The following is a 10,000-nucleotide window of genomic DNA, read 5'->3' on the forward strand; positions in this document are numbered from 1 at the left end:
TGTTGTTGTTGTTGTTGGTTTTGTTAGTGTGTTTGTATGTTGTTGTGGTTTTACAAATGGTTTTAGAGTATAGATTGCACACACAAAAACCAAAAAAAAAACCATTAATGATTATAACAAAATGCTTTTTCTACCTTATTGTTAGTTTTGTGAAATTCACACGCATTGCATAGCAGAGTTCTGCAAGGTCTGATATCTTCGTCACAACTTTCATAATTATGTACGCATCAAGATTCCTAGTGGAAACTTATTCGCCACAAACATAAGCTTCTGATGCTTTTCAGGTATTGACTTCATTTCATTTAGTATTGTATGAACAAACACACCAGCAAACACTCTAAACAGAATTCAGTGTTCCAGTTTTGAACACATTTTCTGTAACCAGCTTTGAACACAGCGTGAAATAATTGTACCAGCAAAGGTAGCTCAAACACATGGTTACAACTGGTTACATGAAGTGTATACTATTTATAAACGGAACACTTCAATTTGGAATGAAATGTATATGGGATATACTATGAAACGAAATTATATGTGAATAATGTGTCATTGTCTACGAACAGTGTAGTTTCATTTTGCATTTACGGCGGGTGATTGCTTGTTTGACAGCTGGAGAAAAGATCAACGTTGGCGCTGTTGTTGGTGGTAGTGTCGGTGCAGTCGTTGCTGTTATCGTCACTGTTGTTGTCGTAGTCGTCTTTGTCAAGAGATATTTGGGTAAGGCAAAGATGTTGTGTCTTATGTAACCATGTCTGATGTCAAGTCATCTACGTGTTCACTACTTTCAAGATGTCATCATCATCCTCATCCTCATCATCCTCATCCTCATCCTCATCCTCATCATCCTCATCATCCTCATCATCATCATCCTCATCATCATCCTCATCCTCATCATCCTCATCATCCTCATCATCCTCATCATCCTCCTCATCCTCCTCATCATCCTCATCCTCATCATCCTCATCCTCCTCCTCATCCTCATCATCCTCATCATCCTCATCATCCTCATCATCCTCATCATCATCCTCATCCTCCTCATCATCCTCATCCTCCTCCTCATCCTCATCCTCATCATCCTCATCCTCATCATCATCATCATCCTCATCCTCATCATCCTCATCGTCATCATCATCATCATCCTCATCGTCATCATCATCATCATCATCATCATCCTCAGCCTCAGCCTCAGCCTCATCGTCATCATCGTCAACATACTTTGAAAAACAAAGTAATGATACATGTAGATCAATGATGCATGCACATCCGAATAATTGTATTGCAATTTGCCAGTTTGTCCGTTCTGTATATTTTAAAATTAAAAATAATTGAAGTCTTGCCAGTTTTCCAGAGTCAAAATGTGTATACACGGCTGTAATGTTTGTGTGATATGTTTCAATATCACATCGCAGGAAGGAGCATATACGCCAAGCCGGGGCCCAGGTTACACGAGTCTAACTACACAGACCTCGTTATTAATGATACTGTGGGAGACACAAACCGGGCGTCGTCGCATGAAAACAGTGAGTGCAAGCTATGTAAAAAGGATCCTTTGTTTTAGTGTTATACAACTTCTGTCAGGCAGGGATGCAGGTATATTTTGTAGACTGCGTTCAGTCTTTGGTCTGTTTTTTCCAAATCGCATGGGTGAATACGACATAGATATGATAAAAAACAAACAAACACGGTACAACAAAAAACTGTTAAGCCACTGTCTTTAATATGTTTTTTTCTCCATGGTGTCTATGCTTTCAGAGGCAGCAAATAATGACTACGAAAACTCTGGGGTCAAACGAACACCAGGTGATGATGTTCATTATCAAAACACTGGGTCGGCTTCACAGACAGGTAATCATGATATTTTGTTTGTTTGTTTGCTTAAAGCTGTGGTCTATGTATGACTTTCCGGGGCTACGAGGTTGAAAAATAGGGATACAATCATGTACATAATTCTGTACAGGAAACGCTACCCGAAACCCCACCTATACTGCGTGTATGACATTGAGAGCTTCAGTGGGTTAAAAAAACAAAAACAAATTGAACTTCATGAAGGGAAGTGAAGAAAGAAAGAAAGAAACAAACAAACAAACAAACAAACAAAATAAATCAAAAGTGTTTTCTACCTGGCTGTTTCAACATCAGGCATATCTTCTTCTTTCTTTGCTTGGCCATTCATGGAACTGCAACTCCCAAGTACACTTGTGCTTTGTTTGGGTGGGCTTTTGCAGACATGTATGGACCCCTACCCCTCTCCCTCTCTCTTCCCGTGTCATTTAGGCAGTGATTCTACGTTTTGGGGATGCATGCTTGTTTTTTTCGTGTTTATGTAAATTGCCAAGATGGCAGGATCTTTTCTGTGCGTACTGGGTCTTGTGTACACACGAAGGGGGTTAAGGCATTAGCAGGTCTTCACATACGTTGACACAAAGAAATATCCACCCTTATCCCACCAGTTGCAACCGGGGTTCGAACCCGAACTTATATCAAGCATATCGAAAAAATTCCTTCGCAGAGTTTTAATAATGTGTGGGGTGGCCAGTCGTGCCTCACTGACAAATGTAGTGGCAGTGCGTTCATCAGCAGATGCGATGCTGACAAATAATATACGTTCTATTTGTTTCATGCAGCAGAACTCAACCAATACGCAAACTCCGAGGTGTACGCGGTCTCTGGGGGTGCGCAACCCGTGTATCAGAACACTGGAGCTGTCTCGCATACATGTGCAGGTGAGAATTGAAAGAATGAGTAACAGATGAGGTGAGACAGGTTGGTACATACAAACTGAAACGGGTATCAAGGGCAAATACAAACGAATAGAACCTGATACAGACGGACACATACACAAAGGGGTTTACGGACAGAAAGAAGCGGAGACTACGCCAACGAGAGAAAGCAAGAAAAAGAGGGTGGGGGGGAGTAAAACTGTGGTATGTTACAGAGAAAAAACAAAGAGAGAGAGAGAGAGAGAGAGAGAGAGAGAGAGAGAGAGAGAGAGAGAGAGAGAGAGAGAGAGAGAGAGAGAGAGAGAGAGAGAGAGAGAGAGAGAGAGAGAGAGAGAGAGAGAGAAGGTACAACAGAACGAAATGCTGACCGAAAGAACACATCGTTAATAAAAATCCTGTTCTCATGCCATTGCAGAAGGTGTCTATGAGGACACGTCCCAAATGTAAGCAGAGAAGATGACGTCACTAGCGGGGATTTCTTCCATGATACCCAAACCGCTCTGCAAGGAACCTCCAGCAACCTCCTTTGCATCCATTTTGTGCAGAATCTATTCGGTGTACGAATACCTCAGTGAGCACACCAACACACGATAACGATCCCAAGCTCACAGCGAAAGTCTCAGAGCTTGAAAACACGAAGACACGCATTCATTATATATCGTTTCTCACCTTCATGATTGTATCTCGATACTTTTGACTACCCTTTGAGCAGCCTAATGCGGGCGTGGCGAAAAATACCGCTGCTCTGGGCTTGTTCGGGTTACATTATATCACCCTATGTTGCTATAATTCCGATAGACGCTTGGGTGAATTCGGGAGTTGTGATTGGATAGTCTCACACATCTCTCTTTCGATCATGGGCCATATTTCCACGAGCGTTGCTCAAAGTCCTGTACATTTACAACCACATAGGCTACACGTACGATCGCGTGCTTTCGGTTCAACACGAATTAACAGACGATCTTTCCACCGCGTACCGCTATCATCCACCGCGTACCGCTATCATCCACCGCGTACCGCTATCATCCAACCGAAGACATGCAATTCTTCTTACCTGCTTGTCAACGCTAAAGATGATTATAACTGTGCTAATTTCAGACGAAACATGACATAGTCATTCAGTTTGTGCCCTTGTACACTGCAAAATCTCTGAACTGAACAAGTGTCTAGCGCAAGGGAGGTCACCGCATTGCCAAGTCTGTCAGTCAAAAGGGTATAGTTTTTGTATTGGGCGAAAAAACACACACTTGACGTTGTGTTGGTTACGAATGCCGCTGCGTTTTTCGGCCGCGAGAGGGCATAGATGTGTGTATTCGCACTAACATCCGCGAAGAAATTCCGTCTGCTCTCGTCGGAAAACAGCTGCTTCGAAGCAAAAATACTCTTACATTGTGCAAGTAAAGTTTATAACCGTTACCTAGGTCAGCATAGCAAAATAATATAGTTGTTAATATTTGCAGTGTATCACCAATCATACCTGTCGTAATAAAGGCCATTTGGTTTTTGAGGACATTAAACTCCAACATTAGTTGTTCGGTTTAGTAATGTGATTGACTTTAATGTACTGATCATATAAAGCTTTGTTGTTGTTTTTTGTGTACATGTACATTTTTTTAATGCTAATACCAAGCAGAATGATCCATGCACAGTTTCTATAATTTTGGTAAAGTGGAATGTGTAATGCGTGTGTGTGTGTGTGTGTGTGTGTGTGTGTGTGTGTGTGTGTGTGTGTGTGTGTGTGTGTGTGTGTGTGTGTGTACATATATGTACATTATATAATTTCAATTATAAATGTCATTGTATTTTATTTCAATGTATTTACTTTTAGTATATATTTACTTTTATCTTACTGTTGGGAGGTTAAGTCCTGCAGTTCTTAATCTGTGTTCTCGTCTGAAGACAAATTTAGCATAAATAAATATACAATCTCAGTTGTAAAGAGTGATGTGTGAGTGTGTATGTATGTGTGTGTGTGTGTGTGTGTGTGTGTGTGTGTGTGTGTGTGTGTTTTTGTGTGTGTGTGTGTGTGTGTGTGTGTGTGTGTGTGTGTGTGTGTGTGTGTGTGTGTGTGTGTGTGTGCTTTCTGTGTGTACATACCCTGTCACTCCCACCTTTCCCTTCACTCACCATCACCTAGCTGTACAACAGAATACCTAAAATCCGTTTTTCACATGTGGTTTTGTTTCTTCACGTCAACCGTTGACGTGGTATGAAGTGCTCATTTGAGTGATGAAAATGTGGTTTTGTTTCTTCACGTCAACCGTTGACGTGGTATGAAGTGCTCATTTGAGTGATGAACATGTGGTTTTGTTTCTTCACGTCAACCGTTGACGTGGTATGAAGTGCTCATTTGAGTGATGAACATGTGGTTTTGTTTCTTCACGTCAACCGTTGACGTGGTATGAAGTGCTCATTTGAGTGATGAAAATGTGTTTGTGTCCACAGTGGCTATGAACTCGTACACGCAAAATAACACACGTGCGAGCGACACTGATTTGTTGGACCAGATGTTATACTCTCATATGTTTACAGAAAAGTGTGATGTACTTGTTATGGACATTGTGAAACATTTACTTGTGTTCACAGTAAAGTGTACCGTAAGACCAACATGTTTGCATTTACTTTCCCAACATAGTGTAACGGCTATGGCCACGTGTGACTTCCACATTTTACCTAAGTGTTAGCCATAGCATTGAACTACAGATATTCAACGTACATGTGGGTGACCAGGACTACAAATATCAGAGGCAGACTAAACCCTGCCGTGAATCTCACTCTTGTTCTTCTTCTGCGTTCGTGGGATGAAACTCCCACGTACACTCGTGTTTTTGCACTAGTGGAATTTTACGTGTATGACCGTTTTTACCTCGCCATTTAGGCAGCCATACGCCGCTTTCGGAGGAAGCATGCTGGGTATTTTTGTGTTTTTATATTCCACCGAACTCTGACATGGATTACAGGGTCTTTTCCCTGCGCACTTGGTCTTGTGCTTGCGTGTACACACGAAGGGGGATAAGTCACTAGCAGGTCTGCACATAAGTTGACCTGGGAGATCGGAAAAATCTGCACACTTAACCCACCAGCCGGCCGTCGCCGGGATTTAAACCCTCGACCTTCCGATTAAGAGGCCGACATCTTACCACCCCGCCACAGCGCCCGTCAATCTCACTCTAGGAAAGGGAGAATCTGAACGTGTCACACTATGACGTGAAGTGCTGTGCTGTGCAACAAGGAAGTGAGTTACAAGGGTAAAGTGAAACATTATTTTGTCATCCGTGAACTAACATGTTTCGAAATAAAAAAACCAAGAAAGGTAGGTTGATGGAACGTTTGTTATTGACAAAACAATACATTCACAAATATATCGACCCAACGGTCTTTCAAGTGCACAGACAAACTAATAACGAAAACTTATCTGGCTGATTCGATTCAACGCTTTGCTTATGTTTGCATTAAATATTTTTGGTTAAAGTCAATCTAAGAGCAATTTTGTTTTTGATCGTATACTACTACTCTACATACATTGAAAAGAAAGAACACCGAATTTTAACACAAACAGTTCTGTTTCATGAATGCAGTGGTTAAATGCCTTGGATAAGAAAATCCGTGTATTTGAAGGTAGCTCCTGCCCTTAAATGTATTTCCCTATTAGTACAAACTGGACTAAACGGAAAAAGTGGGCAGCTTCTCTCTCTCTCTAGCTTGAGAATACAACGAGTTTGAAAACATAAACGTCTCCAAATATGCAAGGAGAAATTTGTGCGAGAACTAGGCCTCAGGTACGAAAATACAGGCGTTTATGCACAAATACATATATACATATATATATATATATATATATATATATATATATATATATATATATATATATATATATATATATATATATAGAGGTTACAACACGAGTGGTTTTTTATATGGCTTGTATTTCAGTCAAGACCCAGCGGATGAATATCAAAGGACTCACGCAGGCAGGCAAGAGAGACAGTCGGACACACACACACACACACACACACACACACACACACACACACACACACACACACACACATGCACACACGTACACACACAAACATACACACACATACACACACATACACACACACGCACACGCACACTCACACACACATACATATACACGCACGCACACGTACACACACACACATACACACCCACACACGCACGCACACACACATACATATACACACACGTACACACACACACACACACACACACTCACACACACACACACTCACACACCCCACACACACACACACACAGGAACGTGATCCCCAATTAATCATAATTTGTATGGGGTCCAAGGACAACGCAGCGGAACTTAAGAGGTTCCTAAAACAAGTGATTTGGGAAGTTACATTAGAAATTTACAAAGCATTATTTGCCATGTCGGTTTAATCAACTCCGATACTGAAAATGTGTCGTCTACACCATAGCCGGCGGTACGCATGATTCAGTGTATCCTGGGACACGCTGGTTTCAAGTTAAGTTCGTCGCAGGACTTCTTCTAAGAATGTTTGTTTGGCTTCTTGTGTGTATAGGATGCAGTTTCGCAAAGCCAACAGCTCCTTATATTAAAAACAATAAATACAAATAAATAAACAAAAGTACTCGCAAATAGTGTGAAAAAAATCGAGTCTGGTGTTTCTCATATAATTTTTTTTTCTTATAATTATGTTAGGTCGGATTCCGTGAACATGTTTGCATCATCATAATTGAATAGATGCTTGCACTTAAATTGATGTAAAAATCAATGATTACGAATGCGTTATTTTGTAATTTAAAAGAGCCTCGCAGATCTCAAGTTAGGCGCAAGTAATGAATACACGATAACGTGCATCTAGGTATTCACATAATCAGTAAGGGAAGACTATATTTAACTTAATAACAAAACTCTTTTCATCTTAACCACCACCCCCTACACATTCATCCAGCACACACCAAAAGAAACCCGTGCAACAAAACCTTTTGAATAAATGTGTGCTACGCATTTTCACATCGGGATGTTGGGCGGAGTAGTTGTGAACAAGGAAGATGAAGACCCCCAAGGGTGCTTTTCATTCAACAACATGACTGTAGACGAATTAGCAGGAGTTGTTTACCCGACTGCTTCGCGACAGTCAAGGCCGTGTTACAAGAGCGTGGGCCAATGTGACCCTCCACCACGGAATGAGTCGCATGTCACCTTTGCACGATTTTCATATTTTTACATTTTTCTAGAGAGTTTTGTATGCTCTATCCAGTGGTGAAAACCGTTTTAGAAAAGAGCGAAAACTGTTTGAGTTATAAGCCTGTGACTAAGGTGACCCTCACACTGTTACCAGACACTCCCCGGACTTATATTAAGACTAGCGCAGAACCGCGCGAAGTGACATGCGACTCATTTCGTGGTGGAGGGTCATAAATATGGTTTGCTGCGGTGTTGGACTTCGCAGAACTGTGTAACTGAGCACGATTATTGCAATAATTATTTTGAAAAGAGTATTCTGACTTTTTCACAAACACGGAAGACACTCTAAAGCTGACACTGAAACAACTTGATTAAGTAATTAACTGGACCAGCTTACCTAAGATATTCTCTTTCTGGTGTAGCTAAGATTTGGTCGTACAAATCAACAATAATTTAACTGTAAGGGTAGGAATATATAAGTGTAACCTCAACATAATGTCTGAAGATGAGGACATGGCAGATTGAATTAGATGAATATGTATGAATGACAATCGTAGCTTATAAAATAATGCTTTCATGGGTGAAATACGTAATAAACAATTCGAGCTTAAAAAAGTATATTCTTCACAGGAAGCAAACCGTAGTAAACACATGCAAGCTGGCAGGATCATCTGCTTTGTTTTGTTTTGTGTGTGTGTGTGTGTGTGTGTGTGTGTTTGTACGTGTGTGTGTGTGTGTGTGTGTGTGTGTGTGTGTGTGTGTGTGTGTGTGTGTGTGTATGTATGTATGTATGTGTGTGTTTGTGTGTGCTTGTGTGTGTGTATGTGTGTGTGTGCTTGTCTGTCAGTGTGAGTATGTGCGTGTGTGTGTGTGTGTGTGTGTGTGTGTGTGGGGGGTAACATTGTGACTGCCTATTTTGACCACATGCATGCGCACAAATCAGTCTTCAGTGTCATATCGTGTTTGTGTGTGTTTAAGATGAATCGTGGTTTTATTCTTAATCAAATAAATTAGGTGCTAGATTATAAAACAAACAAGCAAGCAAAACATGTATCCAAAAGCAACGGCAGCACATTGTACGCTGTAAACAATACATATTAGGTAAACACACATTACAAACCATCCACTCGTTACAGTGTCAAATGTCCGATATCAGTGCATACAGTATTATAATGCAAACACTGAACAGCGATTGCTCACGAACATTTTGACGAGACGTGATCTAAACTCACATTTTGTGTTGGTCGATAGGTTGAACTAAACGTCTGGGTTAGTCTGTATCTGAAGCAAAGGTAGAGAAAAGGGTAGCATGACAGATTGAGATATGAACAGAGAAGACAACAGAATAAGTGTCTATGTATCTGTTGTCCTTGTTGCCATGGGTATAAAATAAATACACTCACACCTAGTACATATATGGGATGACTTCGGGCAATGCCATTAAAACAAAATTGCATACATTTCGTAGTGTAGAAAGCAGGGAAGCATGTTATGTTACTAGAACACCGACTAGGATGCATCTTCTGAGAATCACATCTTAATATGGATAAGGAAAACACACCTTCTTTACAGTCAAAAACTTCCTTCATTGAAAAGCATAAACCCGGATCTGTATGACATCAGATTTTCTACAGTAACCTTCAAACACAACTAGCGCAAACAAACACCAGCCTTGTGCACTTACGCTGTGGCAGTCTGCTGAATACTACGAGTGTGTTTGCGATAATGTGAATGTGGAGTGTCGGCTGTGGATACAAAACCATGCAGAAACTGAACTGCCACACAGCCCGTGTGAGATTTCAACTTCTTTTCATTTTCACCGTGCTATCGGGTACAACAGGTAAGGCCAACGTGAGGTTTTCACTTTTTTTCAGCCAAGTGTCTTAGCATCGGTTCCCATGCTCTCTCTGTCTCTGTCTCTCGCTCTGTCTCTGTTCCTCTCTCTCTCTCTGCCTCTGTCTCTCTCTGTCTCTGTTTATCTCTGTCTCTCTGTCTCTCTCTCTGTCTCTGTCTCTCTCTGTCTCTCTCTCTCTCTACCTCCTTTTGTTGTTAACTTTTTAAACTTTTTAACTTTTTAATTTTAATCATTGTG

At 40.9% G+C, this 10,000-nt stretch overlaps 2 protein-coding genes across 3 annotated transcripts in view; both read left to right on the top strand.

The window, feature by feature from the left end:
* The window catches only part of LOC138973920 (uncharacterized), a 38,923-nt gene extending 34,456 nt beyond the window's left edge, over positions 1 to 4,467 (top strand). For both annotated transcript variants that reach the window (XM_070346626.1, XM_070346625.1), the window contains exons 8-12: positions 610 to 717; positions 1,410 to 1,520; positions 1,753 to 1,845; positions 2,625 to 2,723; positions 3,136 to 4,467. In XM_070346626.1, the coding sequence (XP_070202727.1) occupies positions 610 to 717; positions 1,410 to 1,520; positions 1,753 to 1,845; positions 2,625 to 2,723; positions 3,136 to 3,167 (443 nt within the window). In that variant the 3' untranslated portion in view covers positions 3,168 to 4,467. The remainder of the gene's footprint in view (positions 1 to 609; positions 718 to 1,409; positions 1,521 to 1,752; positions 1,846 to 2,624; positions 2,724 to 3,135) is intronic.
* Positions 4,468 to 9,538: 5,071 nt separating this feature from the next.
* The window catches only part of LOC138973921 (uncharacterized), a gene marked incomplete in the record, with an annotated part of 20,020 nt that continues 19,558 nt past the window's right edge, over positions 9,539 to 10,000 (top strand). Inside the window, 1 exon segment of the mRNA XM_070346627.1 lies at positions 9,539 to 9,748. Within this exon segment, the coding sequence (XP_070202728.1) occupies positions 9,640 to 9,748 (109 nt within the window).

The sequence above is a fragment of the Littorina saxatilis genome, linkage group LG8 (genome assembly GCF_037325665.1).
Source record: "Littorina saxatilis isolate snail1 linkage group LG8, US_GU_Lsax_2.0, whole genome shotgun sequence".
Lineage (NCBI taxonomy): Eukaryota > Metazoa > Mollusca > Gastropoda > Littorinimorpha > Littorinidae > Littorina > Littorina saxatilis.